Raw genomic sequence first — 26,263 nt, 5'->3', positions numbered from 1 at the left:
ATTTTCTATCGGATTGAGGTCAGAAAATGATGTCAAGTCTGGTTCATCCTTGGGAGCAATTTCCAGATGCCTGAAGGTACCACATTCATCTGTACAAACAATAGTACGCAAGTATAAACACCATGGGACCACACAGCCGTCATACCGCTCAGGAAGGAGATGCATTCTGTCTCCTAGAGATGAACATACTTTGGCGCGAAAAGTGCAAATCAATCCCAGAACAACAGCAAAGGAGCTTGTGAAGATGCTGGAGGAAACAGGTAGACAAGTATCTATATTCACAGTAAAACGAGTCCTATATCGACATAACCTGTAAGGCTGCTCAGCAAGGAAGAAACCACTGCTCCAAAACCACCATAAAAAAGCCAGACTACAGTTTGCAAGTGCACATGGGGACAAAGATCTTACTTTTTGGAGAAATGTCCTCTGGTCTGATGAAACAAAAATTGAACTGTTTGGCCATAATGACCATCATTATGTTTGGAGGAAAAAGGGTGAGGCTTGCAAGCCGAAGAACACCATCCCAACCGTGAAGCATGGGGGTGGCAGCATCATGTTGTGGGGGTGCTTTGCTGCAGGAGGGACTGGTGCACTTCACAAAATAGATGGCATCATCAGGAAGGAAAATTATGTGGATATATTGAAGCAACATCTCAAGACATCAGCCAGGAAGTTAAAGCTCGGTCGCAAATGGGTCTTCCAAATGGACAATGACCCCAAGCATACCTCCAAAGTTGTGGCAAATTTGCTTAAGGACAACAAAGTCAAGGTATTGGAGTGGTCATCACAAAGCCCTGACCTCAATCCGATAGAAAATTTGTGGTCAGAACTGGAAAAGCATGAGCGAGCAGGGAGGCCTACAAACCTGACTCAGTTACACCAGTTCTGTCTGGAGAAATGGAACAAAATTCCAGCAACTTATTGTGAGAAGCTTGTGGAAAGCAACCCAAAATGTTTGACCCAAGTTAAACAATTTAAAGGCAATGCTACCAAATACTAGCAAAGTGTATGTAAACTTCTGATTCACTGGGAAAGTGATGAAAGAAATAAAAGCTGAAATAAATCATTCTCTCTACTATTATTCTGACATTTCACATTCTCAAAATAAAGTAGTGATCCTAACTGACCTAAGACAGGGAACGTTTTCTAGGATTAAATGTCAGGAACTGTGAAAAACTGAGTTTAAATGTATTTGGCTAAGGTGTATGTACACTTCTGACTTCAACTGTATATGGTCATGCACTTTGGTAGAAGGAATAAAGGCGTAGACAACAGTCAAAATAGGAAGAAAATTCGGAAATCATAAGTTCATCCTGGGAATGAAAGGGTTAATGTATGAGGAGTATTTGATGGCTCTAGGCCTCTGGAGTTGAGAAGAATGAGAGGGGATCTCATTGAAACCTATTGAATATTGATAGGCCGAGATAGAGTGGACGTGGAGAGGATGTTTCCTATAGTGGGGGAGTCTAGGACCAGAGAGCACAGCCTCAGATCATTAGGACATTGATTTAGAACAGAGATGAGGAGGAATTTCTTTAGCCAGAGATGGTAAATCTATGGAATTCATTGCCACAGAAGGCTGTGAAGTAACTGAGTATATTTAAAGTGGAAGTTGATAGGTTTTTGATTGGTCAGGGTGTCACAGGTTATGGGGAGAAACTGGAGAATGGGGTTGAGAGAGATAATAAATCAGCCAAGATGGTGTTAAGAGTGATTTTTGGGCTTAGGACATATACACTTAGCAATTGACTTTGACTACCAATCTTCACATCTGAATATGCATCTTTTCTGACTGTTTTGTGGAATAAAGAAGCTGCTTTGTATCAACCAGTAACTTTTCTCTGGTGACTTCATTCACGCAACAACATCTTCCCCTTTAAAAGAACGATACCTTTCTTCATTCCTGGCATACCCTGCAGTTGCCTATGTACCATCTCGCACCCCCTGGGCCATCCTGTCTCACATACTCCTCAGGCATTTTGCTTTTATGAACACATGTATATCATTCAACCATTTCCTCAAGCTTGCGCCAGAATTCCGAATTCCCACAGGTGACTTTAAGTGAGGGCAACTCGGACAAAATGCTCTGTTTTTCCCCGGGGGTGCAGGGTTTATGAATAGTCATAATCAAGGTCAAGGGTTGGCTCGGATCGTCAGGGTTCTCAGCCTGACATTGCCTGACCTCAATAGGTGCCATTCTGGTAGATATATCTGGGTAAAACCTCTCCCTGAGATATCCCCACACTACTTCCCACACTACGCAAAATATAAAAGACGGGTACCAGTTAATCAGCACATGGTTAAAACCGCAGAGTATGTATTCCACAATCTGCCACTTTTGAATACCTGAACTCATGATGCCTGCTGTACTCCTTTACATCACACTTGCAAAATGTGTACGCTAAAATGCAGCTCCCTGAATGAGTATACACGCCCCCACTCTGGCGTCCCGAACTGTCGGTAACCACCCTTCGCAACTAGTGGCTCCGTCTCACCAAGTTAACACACAAAGTTTCATCTCTTACATAAACACACATGTACGCACACACACTACTTTTATATCTACCAGTTCAGCTCTCCATCTTCATGATACCTCGTGTTCCCGTGTACCACCGACCCGAACAGATTTTTAAAAAATACTCACCCATTTAGACTGCTAAGATCACTGGACACACGATGGGTCACGAAGGTATCCCACTCCTGACACCAAATGTTGTTGAGTGAATGAAACCGCCAGAGAGAATTACTGGTAGATACAAAGCAGCTTCTTTATTCCATAAAACAAGGTACAACCTTCACACCTCCTGATTCACATCCACACTGCAGACATCCAAATGAATTTTAATCAGCATTGTCTGGTCCGGGAATCACAGCTTTTAGGAACCCGTTGTTCAGAGTTGCACTCCAAATTAAATCCACAGTACATTTTCAGATGTGAAGACTGGTAGCCAAAGTCAATTGCTAAATGTATATGTCCTAAACCCAAAAATCACTCTAACAATGGAATGACAGAGCAGACTCAATGGGCCGAATGGCCTAATTCTGTTCCTATCTAATGGTCTTAAGGGGGATTGGGGGGTGAGGAGGAGAGAAGGGGAGAATGAGGAGGGAGAGAAGGGAGGAGAGCGGGGATATGAGGGGGGGGTGGAAATCAAGAGAGGACAGGTCTTACAAGATCTCACCTTCCCCTCCATGAGTGGGTGGTTGATGGATACATCTGGACGGTTGGCTCCCTGGGACATCTGCTCCGTCTCCTTGACTTTAACCTCTGCAATTAAGGGTAAGCCAATGTCCAGGGGAGACTGAGGGACATGTCCGGAGGAGGCAGTTAGTGGAGGATGCTCGCACTCCATTCCTCCTCACCACCCACCTCCTTCACCCTCACCGCCCAACTCATTAACTGACCTTTTTGCACTCTTCCTCGTCTGCCTTCTTGAACTCTTGTTCAAAGGGATTTGCCAGCTCTGTGAACAGCCCAACCTCCTCACAATTTTTCAGGAAGCGGGTAGGTGTAGGGGTCTGGTCTGTTCCAGGCATGGGGGGTGAGATGGAGAGAAAGACAGTGCTTATGGCAAGGAACAAGCACACAGTCCCTCTAAAGCCCTGCTGAACCTCCTCCTTTACATCCTGCCTAAATTTCTGAGGGTGGCATCTCCCATGCACATGAGTCCAGCAGCCCCTCAAACAGGCAGGAAAGGGGGTGGGAGGGGAGACGCACACGCACAGAGAGGAAGAGGAACGCTGATACAGGCTGGTGTGTGTACATACAAACACAAAAACAAGCAGACTGTGGACTCACTCAACTCCACCACTGACACAACCCTCCCACCAAATTCAAGAGGCAATGCCTCAAGAATGCAGCATTCATCATTTAAGGACTCTCACCATCCGGGACACACCTTCCTCTCATCACTACCATCAGGAAGGAAGTACAGGAGCTTGAAGACCCACACTCCATGATTCAGTAACAACTTCCTCCCAACCACCTTCCCAATCACATTTCTGAATGGTCCATGAGCCCATAAACACTCACTATTCTTCTTTTGCACTATTTATTTATTTTGTAATTTATATCAGTGGTCCCCAACCTCTGGGCCGCGGACCGATACATTGCCGCGAAGAATATAGGGGTACAGCGGTGGCCAGAATGCACACAGCATATTTTTAAGAAAAAAGCCTAAATAAACAAGCTAATTAATTAGGTACCGCCCAGCAAGTAAACGTCAGCCCAGATCAGAGGTATTGCCGATTGCGCCGCCTCTGATCTGGGCTGACATTTACGTGCTGAGCGGCACCTAATTAATTAGCTTGTTTATTTAGGCTTTTTTCTTAAAGATGTGCTGGGTGCATACTGGCTACCGCTGTACTCCTCACAGCAATGCATCGGTCCGCGGCCTGGAGGTTGGGGACCACTGATTTATAGTGATTTTGCACTCTCAACAGTGGGTGGGAGAGAGACAGAGCCTCAAGAGGTAGTGAGACACACACTCATACCGACAAACTTGCTTCGTAAATCTTGTTTAACCCACCCCCACAAACCACCTGCCCCCATACTTGAAGAATACACCCTCATGCCCACCTACCCGCAACGATGACCCCATCACGACCTGGCCCGAACTTGAGGGTCATCTCATGTTTGTGTTTGTGGACAGCCAGGTGGTCTTCGTTGGTGAATCTCTGTGGGGGGGGGGGGGGGAGAGGAAGGACACAGTCAGACCAGCCCACTCGCAGGGTGAGGGGGGAGGGAAACAAATTAGGCATTTCCCTTTACCGGATTGGCTCCAGCCCCAGATGACTCTCCTCTTCTCACCCCTCCTCTAAACCAGAGTAATCACCTTCATACTTGTTACCCCTGACCCTTGGCAATATGGAGGTGGGAAGGAGTGAGAACCCCGCCCCAACCCACAGTACGTGTTTTAATGGAAGGGAGTGGGAAACCGTGTTTCTGAACCCCCACAGTCCGTGTGGTGTGGTTGGGGAGGAATGTCTCCCTGATATACCAGTCCGTATAGTGAAGGTTCCTTTGCACAGTAAACTGAGTCACAGAGTCACGCACATAGAAACAGGCCCAAGTCCAACCTGAGGATTGTCCCAGCCAGTGTCAAGCTTCTTCAGAGCTGTTGGAGCCGCACTCACCCCAGGAAGGGGGAGTGTTCCATCACACTCCTGACCTGTAGACAGTGGAGAGGTAATGTGGTGGATGTGTAGTACATGGACTAACTCCACATGGGGAAGTAGGGAGTGTTCCATCACGCTCCTGACCTCTAGACAGTGGAGAGGTAATGTGGTGGATGTGGAGTACATGGAGTAACTCCACCCAGGCAAGTGTGGAGGGAGACTCAGTGATAGAACACTTTGTGGCACGAGGAAGGGAGTTCCTTCAGCACAGGTGCATCTGCTCATACCCCAGGGATGCAACCAATAACCAATAATTAGGACCACCAGACAATAATTACCACTCACCTGCCCACACCCTGGTGCAGAGCAGACAAACGGTCTGTCATCTCCCATCTTCACAGCTGCCTGGACTCAGCTGTAGGGGGTGGGAGTAGAGAGAGGGAGAGGGAGAAATGTTACACACTTGTCAGATACATCAGCCCCCCTCTTTGTTCAGAAGTTCCATCCATCCCCAGTGCCTTGCTCTATAGCCTGCTGATTGGTAGATGGAAGTGATTGTCCCTGTCTTGTGGCAATACCCCCTCAGAAACAGCTCATCAATATGAGAAGGCAGTGGGTTTAAAGGGACCGGGGATTGAGATCCAGGTGGGTTTAATGCGAGTGGGGAAATGGGATCCTGGTAGGTTTAACTTGAGCCAAATCACTAGTCTCACTAATATAATGCTAATATTAGCAGCAATTGAGCAGACAGCAATTATAAACTGATTATTAATAAAACTATTACTGACAGTACTGCACAGACATAGTAATTAGTATTTATAATACCATCGCCATCAGTAATTGTAAGACAGCATGAATATTACTAACCAGTTTACTATTACTAGCAGTAACTACACAGACACCAGTAGTAAACTAATTAGTAATAATACCTTTACATGCATTAACTGATATCAGCAGTGATTATGAAGAGTGATAGTTAACATTATATTACTAACAGCATTACTAATCAGTTTACTAACAGTGACTAAAAAGACAATAGTTAACTGATTAGAAATAATAGTATTATTAATAACAATTGTAAAGTCAGCAATACTATTAGCAGTAATTATGCAGACAGCAATAAACTGATCAGTAATATTAATCGCAACTTTGAAGACAGCAATAGCAATTGTTCAGTAATAATACTATTACTAGCAAAATTGTGAAGATAATTACAGTGCTTAGTAATACCACTATTATTGCTAGCAATATTGACTAATAGTAAATTGTTTAGCATTACTACTGATCACCCATTACCAAATAGCAGCATTATTTCTACCAAAAACCAGTCAACAGCCGCATCACTAACAGGACAAATACTAGGAATGGCTATAGTGATGGCAGTTTTATCGCTCGTTAAGAGCAGCTATGATGGTGACAATAACCCCCAGTAATCAATTTAAATAACAGTAGAAATCCACATGGACCAGCCGAAATCGATTAACCAGCCCACTCCGCCTTACCTCTGCGCGAGTTTACCCTGAAACATCGCTAACTAACCCAGCAGTCACTAATAACCAGAGGTAATACCACCATTATACCAAACAACTTCCTCCAGAGAGACACCCACACCGAGAAACTCAATTGGTTAGCCGCCACGTCCATCAGAGCCAGATTCCACTCCCTATTGGAACACTACTGCATCTGTCAGAATCGGATCCCGCCTTTACACTGCCGCGTCCGTGAGCCAAATCTCCATCCTCTATTTGTCTAACATCCCGTCAATCAGAGCCCAATATCGTCCCCACTCAACCCCCATCGGTCGACCGGTGCACTTGGAGCCATCGCTGACTCGACGATGGTCATGTCAATCAGCGCGCAGCGTGGAACCGCTCACCAAACAAACTGTGATTGGCGAGCACTGGAACATCCGTAGCCGCCGTCGATATCCGTCACGGCGAGAGACCAGGATACCATCTCTCTCCTCCTCCCGCCTCCGCCGCTTCTCCCGTCAACTGGGAGCCGCGACGACGGCAGCGGAACCTCGAAGGGGTGTGTGGGTGTTGTAGGGAGTAGGATTTAGTTGAGACGCCGGCCAACCCGTTAAACCCGAACACTATGAACTGTCTGAGGGAGAAGAAACCGCTCACCGCGAGAAGCCTGCGCCCTCGCCCACTTCTCGCGAGAATGACCGCAGCTTCGTGACGTAAATAGGGCTACCGCAGGTGTAAATGGGAGAGCCGCGGAGAGGAGAGAAGGGAACTCGCCCTCAGGTGGCTGGAGGACCGTCACTGCACTAGAGGCGGCGATGACAGCTCGGAGGAGCGGTGCTGTTGGGTTAGGAGGGGAGCAACAGACAGCATCACCTACAGATGGTGGGGCTGCTACCGCAGGTGGTCGCATCGCCACTTTGTCAATGGTGCGGATTATCCTGCTGCAATGGAACTGTAGCCCCACTCTTTGTCCATACCTATGTGCTGTCGCCTATAAATACACCCTAGGCCTTTGCACAAACCAGTAAACTGTCTACTAAAGTATAAAAACACTCCAGCCCTTCATACAAATTGCATGACAACGAAATGATAATTGTGTCTCAGACCTTTGTACAAACTTGTAAACTGTTAAATTATAACTGCTGTGAGCCAAACTGAAGCTATAACTGGGAAATACAAGTCTTAACGCAGCAAACCTTCAGGAGAGTGAGTCACTGTCCTGACACGATATTTTATAAACACACGAAATGCTGGAGGAACACAGCTCAGACAGCATCCATGAAAAGGAATACAAACAATCGACATTTTGGGCCGAGACCCTTCATCAGTGTTTACAATGTTTTATACTACTTACACAAGAAAGATTAAAAATGATTAACTACAGTTTCAATTGCTATAATCACATTTGGAATACAGTCATGTATATTTACAGGATTATGTATTTATAATGGTGACATCCCAAATAGCAGAATTCATTTGAATATTTAATATTGGTCTGTTCTAAAGACCTGAGTGCAAACTCCATACACCCACCATATAACCCTTTTCTTACAGTGTTGAGGATGGCTCCATGAATATACAACTAACCAGAAGGTTAACTAACAGATGTGTCCTTACAGGTGATAGCAGGGATACACTTTTAACAATGTAACAGAAACATTCCCTTATGTAGCTTCAATGGGACAGAATCAAAATATACCACATCCAGTGATTGATCTCGTGATAAAATAAGGCTGAAGTCACATTGGTTAAGGGAAAATCTTGCCTAACAAATCTATTTGAATTATTTTGAGGAAATGACAGGCAGGATAGAGCCCATGGTATTACAGGAAAGATACCTAGCATGGATAAAAGACTGGTTGACTGGCAAGAGGTAAAAAGAGGGAAGAGGGGATGCTGGTGACGAGTGGTGTTCCACAGGGGTCAGTGTTAGAACAGACTCCATTTCATGTTATACGTCAATGATTTGGAGGAGGCACTTGATGGCTTTGTGGCCAAATTTGTGAATGATACAAAAACAGGTGGATGGGCAGGTGGTGTTGAGAAAGCAGGGAGGCTATAGGACTTTGACAGATTAGGTGAGTGGAAGATGGAATACAGTGTCAGGAAGTTAATGGGCATAAACTATTTTCAAAGTGGAGAGAAAATTCAGAAATCAGGGGTGCAAAGGGACTTGAGTCCTTGTACAGGATTCCCTAAAGGTTGAGTGAGTGCAAGGTAAGCAAATGCAATGTTAGTATTTATCTCAACAGGCCTAGAATATAAAATGAAGGATGTAATGCCGAGGCTTGATAAAACACCGGTGAGACTATATTTGGAGTATGGCAAACAGTTTGGGCCTCTTATCTAAGAAAGGATGTACTGGCATTGGAGAGGGTCCAAAGGAGGTTGATAAAAATGATCCCGGGAATGAAAAGGTTAACATGTGAGAAGGCTTTTGATGGCTCGGGGCCTGTATTCACTTGGGATCTATTTAAAAGCCAAGATAGAGCGGATGTTTCCTATAGTGGGGGAGTCTAGGACCAGAGAGCAAGGAGGAAGAACTTCTTTAGCCCGAGGGTGGTGAATCTATGGAATTCATTGCCACAGACAGCTGTGCAGGCCAAGTCACTGGGTATATTTTAAGGATAGGTTGATAGGTTTTTGATTAGTAAGGGCATCAAAGGTTATGGGGAGAAGGCAGGAGAATGAGGTTGAGTGGGAAAATAAATTAGCCATCATGGAATGGCAGAGCACTCAATGGGCCAAATGGCCCAATTCTGCTCCTTATGTCTTATAGTGCAATGGACTAAGCAGAATAATCATTCAGCACAAACTAGATGGACTAAAGAGCCTGTTACTGTTGGGGTTAGCATGAAGTTTTGTTTAGAGATGCGGTGCTGAACAGCCCCTTCCAACGCAATAAACTGCACCACCCAGCAATCCACCGATTTAACTCCAGCTTAACCACAATTTACAATAACCAATTAACTTCCTAAACAGTAGATCTTTGAACTGTGGCAGGAAACTGGAGCACCCAGAGGAAACCCACGCATTCACGGGGAGGACGTCGAAATTAAACTCCGAAGCCCTGAGCTGTAACAGTGTTGCACTAACTGCTACGCAACTGTGGCACCAGTGATTAGAATTCAATTCGTGACACTAACAGTAAGGAGTTTGTATGTTATCACCATTACCATGAAAGTTTTCTCCAGATACTCCTGTTTCCTCCCATGTTGCAAAGACACATGTGTTAAGTTGTGAACATGCTGTATTATGGGCAGCATAGTAATTAACAGTAATGCTATTGCAGAGCCAGCAACTGGGTTCAATTCCTGCCGCTGTGTGGAGTTTGTACGTTCTCTCCATGACCACATAATTTTCCTCCCACACTCCAAGCCCTTCGGAGTTAGTAGGTTAACTGGCTACATGAGTGTCATTGGGCAGCACGGGGTTTGTTGGGCCAGAGAGGCCTATTAGCATGTTTATCCCTAAATAAATAAATAAATAATGTGCTGTAGTGCTCTATGACTCTGTTTGGTAACTTGTCAAATCTACACAAGTTTCTATGAAAGTAGAGGTGCTATTGTGACACTTCTGCGCCGGTCCCAGGACAGACCCATGTTATCCCTCTTTATACCATGTCACTTATGTGAATGTTTATGTCTTTACACTGACTGCTGCTGGAAATCCCATTTCCCAAAATACAGAGCATATAGCACAATACAGGCCCTTCAGCCCACGATGTTGTACAGGACTTTTAACCTACTCCAAGTTCAATCTTGCACTTCACTCCTACACAACCCATAGCCCTCCATTTTCCATACATCCATGTAACAATCCAAGTCTCTTAAATGACCCTAATGTATCTGCCTCTAACATCACCCCTGGCAGAGTGTTCTACACTTCCACCACTCTCGATGTTTAAAAAACTTAACTTTGACATCACCCCCTCTACTTTTCTTCATTCACCTTAAAAGGATGTCCTGTGGTATTGGCTGTTTCTGCCCTGGGAAAAAGGCACCATTTATCCCCTCTATCAAGTCACCTCTCATCCTCCTCCACTCCAAAGAAAAAAGCCTCATCTCACTCAATCGTTCCTCGTAAGACAGGCTGTCTTATCCAGGCAGCACCCTAGTAAACCTCTGCACCCTCAGAGGAGGGTGAAACACTCACACTCTTCATATATGAGGTTACCAGAACTGAACACAATGCCCAAAGAGTGGTCTAACCAAGGTTTTATAGAGCTGCAACATTATCCTACAGCTCTTGAACTCAATCTGACTGAAGGCCAACGCACCATATGTATTCCTAAACAACCGATTAACTTGCGTGTCATGAGGGATTTATGGATATGGACCTCAAGAAAACAAGGATTCTGATCATCTACCCGATCTATGCTCCTCATGATCTCTTCCCTCAGCCTCATTCACTCCAAAGGAAACGAGCCCTGCCATGTCTGATGTCTCACTATCACTGATGTCCATGGACCCAGACAATGTTCTGGTGAATCTCCCTCCAAACCCTTGCCCCCATCCCCCCTGCAGCATGTTCACATGCTTCCTTTAAGGGTGAGCAGCTTCAAGCTCCTGGACGTCAACATTTTAGAGCCCTGGGCCCTACACATAGATGCAATCACAAATTTAGTGGCAATACTTCACTAGGAGTTTGAGGAGACTTGGCATGTCACCGAAGATTTTTAACAAATGTCTACAGATGTACCGTGGAGAGCATGAGATGTACCGACTGGTTGCATCACAGGAGCCTGTGCTATTCATGTATTTTTTGTTTTGCACAGTACTGCTGCTACAAAACAAATTTCATGACATGTCAGTAATTGTGGTGTGGGGGCCAGATTCACACACTGTACTTTATGTGCAAACACAGGTCTCTCCTTTGCTGTCCTGTGAAATCAGGCTGCTGCTGCAGATTGGGCAGCTTGCTTTGGGGTGAAGCCCTGGCTAAGTTCTTTAAGACCAGAAGATATTGGAATAGAATTAGGTCATTCAGCCCATCGTGTCTGCTCTGCCATTTGATCACTGCTGACTCATTTCCCTCTCAATCCCATTCTCCTGCCTTCTCCCTGTAACCTTTCATGCCCTGACTAATCAAGAAACTATCAAGCTCTGCCTTAAATACACCCAATGACCTGGCCTCCATAGTCACCCGTGGTAAGAAATTACTCTTTAACTCTTATAAATGGATGTCCCTCTATTCTGAAGTTGTGCCTTGTGGTCCTAGACTCCCCTACTATAGGAAACATCTTCACATCCACTCTATCTAGGCCTTTCAACATTTGTTAAGTTTCAATGAGATTCTCCCCTCATTCTTTTGAATTCCAGTAAGTGCAGGCCTTCATACACTCCATCAAATGCTCCTCATATAAGTCTTTCAATCCTGAAATCATGTTTTGTGAACCTCCTTTGAACCCTCTCCAACATCAGCACATCCTTTCTTGGATAAGGGGCCCAAAACTGCTCACAATACTCCAAGTGAGGCCTTGCCAGCGTCTTATAAAAGCTCAGCCTTATATCCGTTTTTATATTCTATTCCTCTTGAAACGAATGCGAACATTTCATTTGCCTTCCTCATCACTGACTCAAGCTGCAAGTTAACATTTAGGGAATCCTGGCACAAGGACTCCCAAGTCCCTTGGGACCTCAGTTTTAAATTTTCTCCCCATTTAGAAAATGGTCTGTTTTTAATCCTTCTACCAAGGTGCATGACCATACACTTCCCAACACTATATTCCATCAGCCACTTCTTTGCCCATTCTCCTAATCTGTTAAAGTCCTTCTGCAACCTTCCTGCTTCTTTAACACCACGTGCCTCTCCACCTATCTTTGTATCATCTGCAAACCCATCAATTCCGTCATCCAAATCATCCACGTACAATGTAAAAGGAAACGGTCCCAATGCAGCCCTCTGTGGAACAGTCTAGTCACCGACAACCAGTCAGAAAAAGCTCCCACTCTTTGCCAATCAGCCAATGTTCTATTCATGCTAGTATATTTCCTGCAATACCATGGGCTCTTAACCTATTAAGTCTCCTTTGCAGCACCTTATCAAAGGACTTCTAAAAAAAAAATCCAAGTACACAACATCCACCGATTATCTTGATTATCTCACTTCATCAGAATTCCGACAGACTCGTTAGGCAAGATTTTCCCTTAAGAAAACTAAGCTGACTTTGGCCCATTTTATCATGTACCTTCAAGTACCCGCAATCTCATCCACCTAATGGACTCCAACATCTTCCCAGGGCTTAGGCTAGATGGCCTACAATTTCCTTTCTTCTGCCTCCCTCTTTCAAAAAGCCTGAAAGCACATATCACCAGGCTCAAGAACAGCTTCTATCAGTTATCAGACTACTGAATGGTCACCCCCCACCCCCCAGTCAATAAGATAGATTCTTGGCCTTACAATCTACCCTGTTAAGATCTCGCACCACACTGTTTTATGAACAGTATGAAAGACAAGCTTTTCATTGTATCTCAGTATGTGTGTCAATAATAAACCAATACCAAAACCCTTTGGGAAAGACTGTGACCACCCACCTTATTTACACCACTTGTGGTTTTATAAACCTTTCGGGTCATCCCTCAACCTCCTTAAATCCAGGCAAAACAGTCCTAGCCTGTCCAGTCTTTCCTCATTAACCAAGCCCTCCAGTCCTGGCAACATCCTCGTGATTTTTTTCCCCTGCACCCTCTTCAGCTTAATCCCATCCTTCCTGTAGCTAGGTGACCAGAACTACACATGGTACTACAGGTGTAATCTTATCAACATCTTTCACAGTTGCAACATACAACACAACCTTCAGCCCACGATTTTGTGCAAACCTTTTAACTTACTCCAAGAGCAATCTAGCCCTTCCCTCCCACATAGCCCTCTACTTAATGTATCTGCCTCTACCACCACCCCTGGCAGCACATTCCACACACCCACCACTCTTTGTGTAAAACCCTACTTCTAACATCCCCCTTATGCTTTCATCCAGTTACCTTAAAATTATGCCCTTTTGTATTAGCCATTTCCGCCCTGGGATAAAGTCTGTCTCTCCACTCGATCTATGCCTCTTATCATCTTGTACACCTATCAAGTCATCTCTTATCCCCTTTGCTCCAGAGAAAAGCCCTAGCTTGCTTAAACTATCCTCAAAGACATCCTCATAAATCTTTTCTGCACCCTCCCTAGCTTACAACAGAGAACACTACAGTACAAAAGAACCGCAATGTTGTATAACTAAGCAAACTATTAATTAAACACCTAACTAAACTAATCCCTTCAGCCAACATGCTGCCCATATCCTTCCATTCCTTGCACATCCATGTGCCTGTCTAACAGCCTCAAATACCTATCGTACCTGACCACCATCATCCCTGGAAACAGATTGCTGGCACCCACCACTCTGTATAAAAGGAAAAAAAAATTGCCTCACACATCTCCTTTGAACTTAGCCCTCTAACCTTAAATATATGCCTTCTGGTGTAACATAACTCATGCTCTCCAGTCCCAGTAACATTTCGGATTTATTGTACCCTCTTCAGCTTAACCTGAAGCAGAGGTTGAGAGGTAGTTAATTAGTAAGGGGGTCAAAGGTTATGGGGAAAAGTCAGAATGAAGTTACCCACTAACCAACCCTTCCACACCCCCAACCACCACTAGTTTATCATTTACTGTTGGTCACCTTACGTTCAGACACCCCTGTGCCTAGCATCACTTTATGGATATACAATGTATCTTGCATATTTATTGTGTGCGTATTTTAAAATTATTTATTCCTCATCTTATTGTGTTTTGTTTGTGCTGCATCTGATCTGGAGTAACAATTATTTCATTCTCCTTTACACTCGTATATTGGAAATTACATTAAACAATCTTGGAAATAAATCAGCCATGATTGAATAGTCAATGGGCTGAACAAACTAATTCTACTCCTATGTTTTTATGGTCTTAATCCCACCCTGGGTGGCCAGAACTGCACACAATACTCCAGGTGCGGTATCACCAACGCCAGCCAGCAGTCCCAGTCTCTCCATATGACTCCTGCCCCAGCGAGATGTCTCATCCAGCTAAATGCTGATGACCGTTCATGCCCCATTTTCAGTGCACAGGGATGACCCCAAGGTTCCAGTTGTCCACCACCTATCCCATGATATCTCCCTCCCTGTGGCATCCTGCCCCAACACAACAGGTCTGACCCAAGCTGAGAAACACCAATTCATCCTCTGCTTGGCAGTTTGCAACGACTTTGAAGGCGTCCTGCCTAGCAGGCTGCTCTGGAAGGTTAGGTCCCGTTGAATCCAGGGAGAGCTAAGTTGGTGGGTTCAGCATTGGCGTGTAAGTAGGAAGCACAGGGTGGTGGCTGAAGGTTGTTTCTTGGAATGGAGGCCAGTGACTAGTGTGCCACAGGGGTTAATACTGGGACCCTTTTTATTCCTTGCTTATTTACATGGTTCAGATGGCAAGGCACAAGCTTGATTGGCAAGTTTGCAGATGACACTAATTAGATGGTCATGTTGATAGTGAAGGTTATCATAGATTACAGGGGGATCTTGATCAGTTAGGGAAGTGGGCTAAGGAGTGGTAAGTGGATTTCAGCCTGCACCTGTGCTGTGTTCCTCCACAAGATGTTTCATATAGTGGGGGAAGTCTAGGACCAGAAGGCACAGCCTCGGGATAGAGGGACATCCCTTGAGAACAGAAAGGAGGAAATATATCTTTATCCAGAGAGTGGCAAATCTATGGAATTCATTTCCACAGATGACTGAGCAGACCAAGTCACTGGGTGTATTTGAGGAGGTTGATAGGTTTATTAGTAAGGGCATCGAAGGTAATGAGGAGAAGGAAGAATGGGGTTGAGAGGGAAAATAAATTAGCCATTATGGAATGGAACAGCAGACCCAATGGGTTGAATGGCCTAATTCTGCTCAAGTCCCAGGGTAGAAATGGTTAATACGAAAAGGCATAATTTTGAGGGGGGGTGCGGAAGACAGAGGCAAGTTCTTTACACAATGAGAGGTCGATGCGTGAACGCACTGTCAGGGGTGGTGGTAGAGGCTGATACATTAGGGACATTTAGGAGACTTAGGCACATGGATGATAGAAAAATGGAGGGCAATGTGGGACAGAAGGATTGAATTGATCTTAGAGTGTGGGCCTTAAAACCCTACAGTTCCGTGCAGGCCCTATGTTTAAGTCAGAATAGAAGGATGTCCCTTTGGAACTGGGAAAGGAGGAAACCATGGGAATTATTGCCATGGAGGGCAGTAGAGGGTAGGTCACTGGGTGTATTAATGGCAGAGATTGATGGGCTCGGTTACCGGGTGAAAAAGAAAAGTGACAGTTGAAAGGCAGCGCTGACCTCATTCTACCCAGCATATTCTGGCATCACCAGCGACACTCCCCGCGCTCAAACAGAGACAACCCAGACAGTGTTACGTATTGTAAAGTAGTTCTTAATACATCTGACAAAATAGCACATGTTGGTTTCTGTAGAAAAAAAAAGGAAAGAGGGTGCCTCTCTCTCCCTACAAGGGGTGCCTGGTGGTGGGAAGGGTCCTATAACAACACGACTCAATATCTGTTAAAAATCTTCAACTCATGCGGGACGGGGGGAGATTACTGTATCTGCACTCTGTGTGACAGCAGAGAGAGAGGCACTTTCTCACCGGGTTGGGGGGGGGGGGAGGGGGGGGGGGGGAGGACAGCAGAATGGGGATAGTAGAATATCTCTCCCCAAACCCCAAACAGAACTACCTCCTGCCGGGGGGGGGGGGTTGGTAGTGATGGAATAATTCCCCAGAGGGAGGACACTGGATCTTGGGAGGGTGCACAGAGACAAGAGAGGGTTAGAATTCGGGAACAGGGGCACAGGGGCTGGACTGAGGGACCCCACCACCCTCGCACCCTGCCTTGCTGGTCCCTGGGAATGCCACTGGGGGGGGGCAGGGGAGAAGAGAGGTGGAGGGGGTGGTTACTGGCTTTATCTGAGCAAAGGCTACAGGGAAGTGGGTCCACTGGCACCGGGAGGAGAGTCAGCTGGCTATGGCCGGTGACAAGAGGGCAAAATGGACACACACATACAGGCAATCACTTGCACAGTGTGAGCACACAAGCACTTGTACAACACGCGCATGTACTTCACAACCTTCCACACCAGCTACATAGAATAAATCCAGATTCCTGACTGGTTGGGAGGGATGGGGATTTGGGGGGAGGGGGGGGTGGAGGAGGGTGTGCACTTGGAGCAGGAGAAGATCAGAAAGCGGACTGCAGACAGGGGACCCTACCAGCTATGGGGGAGTGTTGGGGTTCTGGTATCTTGCTAACATACAGATGAAAGATGCAGTACATGAATGACACACGCTTCCCCAGACACACATGCGCAGACTCGTCCTCTACCTGCCCGGGCCAAACTGCAGTGGGAAGGGAGGAGAGGGAAAATGACAGGGAAGGGAGGAGAGGGACAGCTGGGTAAGAGTACAGAGAAGGGATGTTGAGGTTGGAGAGGAGAGAGGGAGTGGGGATTCAGATTAGAACCTAACCCCACGTCCTCCAGTTAAAACTCAAGAGCTGGGAGACTTCACCCAGTGAGAGGAATAACTCTCACCTCCCCTCTCTTTTCCTTCCCACCCCTGCACCCTCCCTCCCTCCTCAAACCTACAGCCCCCAGGGAGGGTGTGGTAGGAGGGAGGGAGGGAGAGGACAGGCAGCGGGGACACGCCTGCATCTAGCTGGCCTGCGGCTCCTCCCTCCTCTCCTCCTCCTCGGCGGGATAGGCATGCCACGTCAGACGCTCCTCGTAGAAGGCAATGACGATCTGAGGACACTTGACGTTGGCCTCCTTGGCTAGGACCAGATCAGCCTCATCCGAGTCTTTCCTGTCAGGTGTAAGGGAGGGGCAGGTGTCAGGGAAGTGTGTGCTAGCTCCTTGCCACCCAACCCTCCTCACTGCCGCCTCACCTCTCCCCCTCCTCCCCACCATCCCTCCCCCGTCAACCCCTTCCCCACCCAACCATGTCAGATTCAATATTCTCTCCCACCTTCCTAATCATTCCCTCCCCACTCCTGCTCATTCCATCCCCTCCTCCTCAACCTCACAATCCCTTCCTCTCTGTACCCCTGTAGCCCCCTCACCATCACTCCCCCTCCTCCCTCCCCACCCCTTCCATACTCAACTCTCCCTCCCTCCATCTTCACTAACCCCACACCCTTCCCTCACCACTTCATCAGGAACATCAGTTCCCCACAGGAGTCCGTGGCTCCGATGATCTTCTCCGGTTCCAGCCCACGGTCAAAACCCCGCACGCTGTCCTCGTCCTGCCCAGGAAACAAGACAGGCCTGTCTAAGCAGGGTCTTTGGGGGCAGGGCTTGTCATCACACCCCTCCCACATTGGCTGGAGATCAGGGAAGGGTGAAGATAACAGAACCAGAGGGGACAGTAATGCACTGGGGACATCCCGCAGGACACTGTCTGTAACAGGGGGAAGAGAAACTGCATTTGTTCTGTCCAGAGCTTAATGTATGTACACAACTAAGAACATAGAACAGTACAGCACTGTACAAGCCCTTCGGACCACTATGCTGTGCCAATCGTTTAACATACTCAAACTCAATTTAACTCTTTCTTCCCTCAAAGCCCCCAATTTTTCTATCATCATGTGCCTATCCAAGAGTCTCTTAAAGGTCTCTAATGTATCTGCCTATACCACCACCCCTGATGGGGTGTTCCATGGACCCACCAAACAACTTGCCTCTGAAATTCCCCCTATACTTTCCTTAAAATATGCCCACCTCAAATTAGCCATTTCTGCCCTGAGAAAAGGTCTCTTGGCTGTCCTTTTGATCTATGCCTCTTATCATCTTGTACAGAACTCTATCAAGTCACCTCTCATCCTCCTTCACTCCAGAGAGAAAAGCCCTAGCTCACTCAACCTATCTGGATAAGACATGCTCTCTAATCTATGCAGCATCCTGGTAAATCTCCTCTGTACCCTCTCCAAAACTTCCACATCTGTCCTATAATGAAGTGACCAGAACTGAACATAATACTCCCAAGTGTGGCCTCAGAGAGTTTTATAGAGTTGCAATATTATCTTGCAGTTCTTGAACTCAATCCCCAAATAATGAAGGCCAATTCACTAAACCTTTCCCAGATGCCCGGAGGGGATGTTGATCAGCTCAGTATGTAGGTTGAGGATTGGCAAATGTCTTTCAATTCAGAAAAATGTGAGGCATTGTACTTTAGGAGATCAAACCATGGCACGACATGTTTTATAAGCACAAGAGATTCTGTAGATATTGGAAGTCTTGAGCAACACACAAAATGCTGGAGGAACTCAGCAGGTCAGGAGCCATCTATGGAGGGGAACAAATAGTCAACGTTTCAGGCAAAGAGCCTTCAAGAATGGAAGGAAAGGGCGACAGAAGCTATTGTGTAAGTCATAAAACTTATAACACTATGAATAGTAGGGCCATGGGGAGTGTCATGGTACAGAGGGGTCTTGGAATACAAGTGCATCATTCACTGAAAGCAGCATCCCAGGCAGACAGAGTGCTGCAGAAGGTGTGTGACTTGCTGGACTTCATCCGTCAGGGCACTGAGTACACGAGGAGTTGTGTTGCAGTTAGGCAAGTCAGTTACAAGTGAGGCCACACTTGGAGTATTGTGTACAGTTTGAGTCACCCTGTCACAGAAAAGGTGTCACTCAACTAAAAAGATTGTGGAAAAGATTTACCAGGATGTTGTCTCGACTTGGGGGTCTGAGTTACAAGGACTGGCTGTGTAGACCAGGACTTTACATCTTTCCTGGAACATAGGAGATTGCAGAGAGAACTGATAGAGGTATATAAGATCACAAGGTGCACAGACAGGGTAAAGGCACATGATCTTTATCCTTGGTTCTTCACACAAAGGGTGGTGCATATTTGAAGAAACTGCCAGAACCAGTGGTTGAGGCAGGCACATTAGCAACTTTTAAAAGCAATCTAGATACGTAGATGGATAGAGATTTAGAGGGCAAAGGGCCAAACACAGGCAGATGGAACCAGTTCACTGGACTACACAATCAGCATGGACCAGTTGGGCTGAAGGGATACTTCCCTTTAAATGTTGTTAGATCATGCTAGAAGGACATTTATTTATTTCGAGATACAGCACGGAAGAGGCCCTTCAAGCCACACCGCCCAGCAACTCTAGCCTAATCACAGGACAATTTACAATAACCAATTAACTTACTAACCAGTATGGTTTTGGACTGTGGTAGGAAACCAGAGCACCCAGATAAAACCAATGTTTTCCATGGGGAGGTTGTACAGAGACTCCTTAGAGGACACCGGAATTGAATTCCGAACTCTGATGGTGAGCTGTAATAACATTGTGCTAACCACTATGCTACTGTGGCACCCCAATTCAGAGGAGGTTGGGGAGCGCTGCAAGAAAGATTTGGGGGGGGGGGGGGGGAGGAGAGAGAAATCAGAGAGAGACCTTCTTCAATCAACCAGTTGAATCTTGGAATTCTCTGCTCCCTCCTCTTTCTGAGGGTGGTGAAGTGTGGAGGTGGTGGGGAAATGTTAACAGGAGAGAGATAAGCATTAAGGACTGGGGAACTGGAGCGCAAGACGAGAAGTGATTACACTGGAGAGTGTGCAGAGAAGAGGACGTTGCCTTGGTTGGAGCATTTCAGTTGTGAGTAAAAGGATGAGAGGCTGGGCCTGTTCTCCCTGGATGAAGATTTAGAAGGTGACATGACCACGGTGTATAACATTATGATGGGTATCAGGAGGGTAGACTGCAGGAAACTTCCCCAGATCATAGAGTAATGCCCTTCATTAATCAGGGCATTCAGTTCAAGAGCCACAATGTAATGTTGCAGTTTTACAAAACTCTGATTAGACCACCTATGGAGTATTTGTTCAGTTCTGGTCACCTCATTGTAGGAGGACGTGGAAGCTTTAGAGAGGGTGCAGAGGAAATTTACCAGGATGCTGCCTGGATTGGGGAGCATGTTTTATGAGGATAGATTAAGTGAGCTAGGGCTTTTCTCTATGGAGCAGAGGAAAAGAGGTGTACAAGATTATGAGAGGCATAGGTAGTGTGGACAGGCAGTGCCTTTTTCCCCAGGGTTGCACAGCCAATACCAGAGGACAACTGTTTAAGGTGAGTGGAGAAAAAGTTTAGGGGAAATGTTAGAGGTTTCTTTATTAAAAAAAAAAGTGGTGGCTGTATGGAACCCATTGCCAAAAGTGGTGATGGAGACATATATTAGGGACACTCAAGAGACTCTTAGATAGGCACATTAATGTAAGAAAAATGGAGGGTTATGAGCTGTACGGAGAGAAAGGTTAGATTGATCTTAGAGTAGGTCAGTACAACATTGTCTGTATTGTTCTATGTGGCAACACAGATAAAGCCAAGAGAACACTGATTGGGGTAGGGTTGAGTGGGACTAGCTCACTGGGCAACAGTTGGCATGGATTAGTTGGGCCGAATGTTCTGTTTCATGCTGTACAACTCTTAATGCTTGACTTACATGGATCATTTGATGTCCCTGGGCTGTACTCAATGGAGGTCAGAAAATGGAGGGAGGGAGGGAGGGAGGGGATTTCATTGAAACCTCCCGGATACTGCAAGTGCAGATGTGAAGGAAAGAGTTAATTGTGATTCCTCCTTAGTATGTACCAAAATAAAAAGGAAATTCAAAAGCAAAGTGGTGTCAGGTTGGAACGTGGTGACAATCTGGGGATATGCACCAGTGCACATCTCCATGATTCGATACTGAACAATGTTTTCCTCCTTCAGACCTGTTGACTGTTTTCCTAGATTGTGCCCCTGGGCTGAAGGTTGTTTTAAAAAAAGATGCAGCTGGTACCATCAAGGGTTGGAAAAATACTGAGGTGATAATTATGTTGTGCTTTGAAGGAATCTTAAGGAGTGTATAAAAGGGGCACTTTCTTTGTGTGGGGAAGAGATTTGTCTTAGGCTAGGTCATGACTGGTGCTAGTGCTCAGAGTTAGAGAATTAGAGACAAGGGAGAGGGGGGCTGCATGAAAGATCGGATCTGTGGTTCTCTGACATTGCAGAGATCGGCTTGTTTAGTGGATTATAAGTATTATTTTGAATTCTGTATTGCTACTTATGTAAACTTTAGTTTTTCTTTCTCTGTTGGAATTGTACTCATTCTAATAAAATGTTTTCTGGTGGCCTCAGCATGTGTACAGTGTCTCCTTTGTTTGCAAAATGCATATGCAAACATACTGAGCTGAATAAGAGAAGAACAATGAATTTTAAAATAATTTTCATTACACATGGAGAGAACGGCTCCATCAGTGGGAGAGCCTAGGATCCGAGAGCACAGCCTCAGAATGAAGGGACGTCCCTTTGGAACTGGGATGAAGAGGAAGGTGGAGCTTCCATTCACTAGGTGTGCTTAAAGCAGAGATGGAAGGAGCTATGGGTTACAGGGAGACAGCAGGAGAATGGAGTTGGGAAAGTTGTTCAAACTGCATTTGGCGTATCAATAAGGCAGAGATGAATGGTTTCTTTGTTGTGCGGAAGAAGTCCGGAGAAGTAGGTTGTGGGGGGGGACCTGTCAGCTGGATGGGCTGAATGGCATAATTTTGCTCTAAACTTTACAGTACTATGGGATGAGGACATGGTTCACTGCTGCCTCCCCAAGGGATGAAATGTGAATCGCTGACCTCTTTTTTCCTCTTGGTTTTGGGCTCCTCATTGCCGTTGACGATGGCGGACTTGCGTTTGCTGTTATCCGGCTTGTCTCGGGAGCCAGTGCCATTCTCCTTGTCCTTGTTGTAGGTTTTCAGGAACTCCCCGATCAGTTCTGGGCAGTCAAGGTTCTTCTCCGGCTCCCACGTGTTGTCAGCACTGCCGGCAGGCAGGGGACACCAAGCGTCAGTGGAGGTTAATCGCAAGAGAATGAGGGGAGAGGGATAGAGTTGGGAGAGGGTAGGGATAGATGGGGTGGGGGAGGGAGGATGGAGACAGGGGTGGGACGGAAAAGGAAGAGATGGAGTGGAGAGAAAAGCAACACAGAAGGTAGCTTGGTCACAGCTGAGGGTAAGAAAAAGGCAGAGTGCGAGAAAGTGTGAGATGAAAGAGAGAAAGAGATAGAACGGGAACGAGAGGGGATGAGTGAAGGGGCAATACTATGAGAGACAGGTGGGGTAAGTGGGCGGGGGTTGAAATGCACTGGTGATGGCACTTACTCAGAGAAGCCTTTCCATTTCAGCAGAAACTCCACACGTCCCCTCACCACCCTGCGATCCAGCACCCTCTCCACCACGTACTCCTCCTCCTCGTCTGAAGAAACGTCCTCAGATTTCCTTTTCACCTTCTTGCCCATTTCGCTCTGCGTGAAACCTGCAGGACAGGGACCAAGCACTCAGCACTGTGGGATGAGCCCTTCCCTCTCCCAGACCCTCGGCTAACCTCACAACCCTGCCTGAATCAGAATAGCTCTCTTCATGCAGAGCACTGGAACAGGCCCTTTAAACCAACTCATGATCTCCACCCTGGAAAAAAAAAACTCTGGCTGTCTATCTATATACTACTAAAACTCTCATGCTCTGTCTGTCTGTTTGTGACCTCCAATTAGGGCAAACGGTGCATTACAGCAGCATTTTTTTTTGGCTAAATCGAATTAAAATGCGCTAACTTACAGAATGCAGGCAAAGTTCAGGGTTATATATTCATATAAAATTGCTCATTCACCAAAAATCAACAGGCTCCCTTTCACCCGAGACCCGATCGACCATCATGGAAATCGGGACGCGACAGCCCAACGCATGCGCGCGGCCAGCCTCAGCAGCGACACCTACCGGAGCAAAAGGGCAGGGCAGCTCTATTTCAAGGGGTCACATTCTGCTAATCACCATCAGCATGTGCAGGATTGGGACAGATCTAACTGCCACACATCAATAAAAGATAATTAAATCTTATTGTAATGACGTACACCGAGACACCCATAAAACCCTTTGCTGCAGTCAAAGGACAATGGTGACTATATCATGTCCATTTAGGAGAGTGCCAACCACATCATCAGCATTTTTTGGTGTTACTGCTTCGTATCTTCTATCCAGCATTAGGATTAAAAAAGGTCAGCCTAATTACGCTGCGTGAAAAGGGAAGGGGTGCATTATAGTCAAGAGATGACACCAAACGTCGTCGGGAAGCGACAAGGAGAGGGAGAGAACAAGAATCGGATGAGGCCAGGGCTGCACGACTCCAGGATCAAAGAGTCAGGACAAAAAAAGATGAGAGGAGAAGAGACAGAGGAGGAGAGGCATGCACGTCTCCAGGATCAGCGACAAAGAACAAACAACAGAAGAGATGAAGAGACGAGGGATGAAAGGGCTGCACGTCTCCAGAATGACAAAAACAGGCACAGGAGTAGGAGAGATGAAGAGACAAAGGAGCTGAGAAATGCACATCTCCAGGATCAGACACAGAACAAACAGCAGAAGAGATAAAGAGATGACAGAAAGGGCTGCACATCTCCAGAATGACAAGGAGAGGCACAAGGGTGGCAGATAGACCAGAAATGATGCCGTCAAGTGTCCTTCGGTAAACGAGGAGCTATATTTGCTTTGCTACGTGTCGTTCTTCTTTAATAAACTGAGTCTTCTACTTCAGTTTCCAAAGCAAAGCAATACCAATAGCATTCAGGAAAATTTAATGTTCATTCTGGTCACATCACCTTCTCTCAAAGGGTGCCCCAACAGGTCACCCTGTTGTCTAGTTTTATCTATGCCCCTTATCACCTTGTCTTATATACCTGTATTAAGTTACCTTTCATTCTCCTTCTCTTCAAAGAGAAAAGCCTTAGCTCACTCAACCTTTCATAAGACCTACTATCTGATCCAGACAGCATCCTGGTAAATCTCCACTGCACCCTCTCCAAAACTTCCACATCCTTCCTGTAATGAGGTGGCCAGAGTTTTATAGAGCTGCAACATTACCTTGCTGCTTCCAAGTAGTGATCACTCACTCTCCCTTTACAATCAATAATTAAAATATCAATCTTTCCTGGGCTCCCTTGTACTCTGCACATTAAAAATAAATGTAAAGAGCACGTTTGAGGGAATACACTTCTGTTGTAAATCACACACTTTAGATGAAAAGAAAATTAAGGAATAAATTCCAAGCAAAGGGGCTTGTACAAAATTTCAATAAATTTATAGTTAAAATGCAAGTGGTTGCTACCCAGCAACCCCTGACAACCCTAATTTAATCCTAACCTAATCGTGGGACAATTTACAATCACCAATTAACCTACTAACCAGTATGTTTTTGGATTGTGGGAGGAAAGTGGAACACCCAGATAAAATCCACACATTCCAGAATCAGGATTATTTTCACCGGTATGTGTTGTGAAATTTGTTACCCTAGCAGCATTCAATGCAATACACAATATAGTAAGAGAGAAAATAATAATAATAAATAACTCAATTACAGTGTACCTATATTGAATAGATTAAAAATCATACAAAACATAAATATATTAAAAAATGTGAGGTGGTGTTCACAGGTTCAATGTCCATTTAGGAATCGGATGGCAGAGGGGAAGAAGCTGTTCCTGAATCGCTGAGTATGTGCCTTCAGGATTCTGTATCTCCTACCTGATGGTAACAGTGAATAAAGGGCATGCCCTGGGTGCTGGTGGGGGGGGGTCCTTAATAATGGACGCTGCCTTTCTGAGACACCGCTCCTTGAAGATGTCCTGGGTACTTTGTAGGCCCAAGGAGCCAACTAAATCTATGATCCTCTGCAGCTTCTTTCGGTCCTGTGTAGAAGCCCCCTCATACCAAACAGCGATGCAGCCTGTCAGAATGCTCTCCGCGGTATATCTATAGAAGTTTTTGAGTGTATTTGTTGACATGCCAAATCTCTTCAAACTCCTAATAAAGTGTAGCCGCTGTCTTGCCTTCTTTATAACTGCATCAATGTGTTGGGACCAGGTTAGATCCTCAGAGATCTTGACACCCAGGAACTTGAAGCTGCTCACTCTCTCCACTTCTGATCCCTCTCTGAGGATTGGTATGTATTCCTTTGTCTTACCCTTCCTGAAGTCCACAATCAGCTCTTTCGTCTTACTGACGTTGAGTGCCAGGTTGTTGCTGTGACACCACTCCACTAGTTGGCATATCTCACTCCTGTACACCCTCTCATCACCATCTGAGATTCTACCAACAATAGTCGTATCATCAGCAAATTTATAGGTGGTATTTGAGCCACACAGTCATGTGTATATAGAGGGAATAGAGCAGTGGGCTAGGCACACACCCCTGAGCTGCAGCAGTGTTGATCATCAGCAAGCAGGAGACGTTATCACCAATCTGCACAGATTGTGGTCTTCTGGTTCGGAAGTCGAGGATCCAATTGCGGAGGGAGGTACAGAGGCCCAGGTTCTGTAACTTATCAATCAGGATTGTGGGAATCCTCAGGGAGGACATACAGAGGCTCCTTACAGAACGGCACTGGAATTGAACTCTGACGCCTCAGGTTGTAGTAGCTTCCATGGCACCCTTGGAGTACATAATGAGTGGCAAATGAATAAGAAGTGTTTAAAATTATTAGTCTTAGCCAAGGTGGATGTTAAGTCTGTTACCCAGGATAGGGCAGTGCAAAACCAGACTGCATAGGTTCAAGGTGGGGGGGGGGGGGTGGAAG

General features: G+C 45.9%; 2 protein-coding genes across 7 annotated transcripts in view; both read right to left on the bottom strand.

Moving 5' to 3' along the window:
• LOC140193669 (cyclic AMP-dependent transcription factor ATF-7-like) overlaps positions 1 to 22,364 on the bottom strand; it is a 31,967-nt gene extending 9,603 nt beyond the window's left edge. For 2 of the 5 annotated variants that reach the window (XM_072250826.1, XM_072250830.1), the window contains exons 1-5: positions 6,621 to 6,730; positions 5,464 to 5,533; positions 4,584 to 4,677; positions 3,406 to 3,524; positions 3,183 to 3,302 (exon numbers count right to left, since the gene is read on the bottom strand). In XM_072250826.1, coding sequence (XP_072106927.1) covers positions 3,183 to 3,302; positions 3,406 to 3,524; positions 4,584 to 4,677; positions 5,464 to 5,511 — 381 coding nt within the window. In that variant the 5' untranslated portion in view covers positions 5,512 to 5,533; positions 6,621 to 6,730. Of the gene's footprint in view, positions 1 to 3,182; positions 3,303 to 3,405; positions 3,525 to 4,583; positions 4,678 to 5,463; positions 5,534 to 6,620; positions 6,731 to 6,994; positions 7,279 to 22,275 lie in introns of those variants that run through there. The other 3 variants (XM_072250828.1, XM_072250827.1, XM_072250829.1) reach the window with 3 other exon arrangements.
• LOC140193672 (chromobox protein homolog 5-like) overlaps positions 16,010 to 26,263 on the bottom strand; it is a 14,631-nt gene continuing 4,377 nt past the window's right edge. For both annotated transcript variants that reach the window (XM_072250839.1, XM_072250838.1), the window contains 4 exons: positions 22,801 to 22,954; positions 22,276 to 22,459; positions 17,797 to 17,894; positions 16,010 to 17,455 (listed from right to left, as the gene is read on the bottom strand). In XM_072250839.1, the coding sequence (XP_072106940.1) occupies positions 17,305 to 17,455; positions 17,797 to 17,894; positions 22,276 to 22,459; positions 22,801 to 22,937 (570 nt within the window). In that variant the 5' untranslated portion in view covers positions 22,938 to 22,954 and the 3' untranslated portion in view covers positions 16,010 to 17,304. The remainder of the gene's footprint in view (positions 17,456 to 17,796; positions 17,895 to 22,275; positions 22,460 to 22,800; positions 22,955 to 26,263) is intronic.

The sequence above is a fragment of the Mobula birostris genome, unplaced genomic scaffold (genome assembly GCF_030028105.1).
Source record: "Mobula birostris isolate sMobBir1 unplaced genomic scaffold, sMobBir1.hap1 scaffold_691, whole genome shotgun sequence".
Taxonomy (NCBI): domain Eukaryota; kingdom Metazoa; phylum Chordata; class Chondrichthyes; order Myliobatiformes; family Myliobatidae; genus Mobula; species Mobula birostris.
This window is presented reverse-complemented; position numbering and strand designations above follow the sequence as displayed.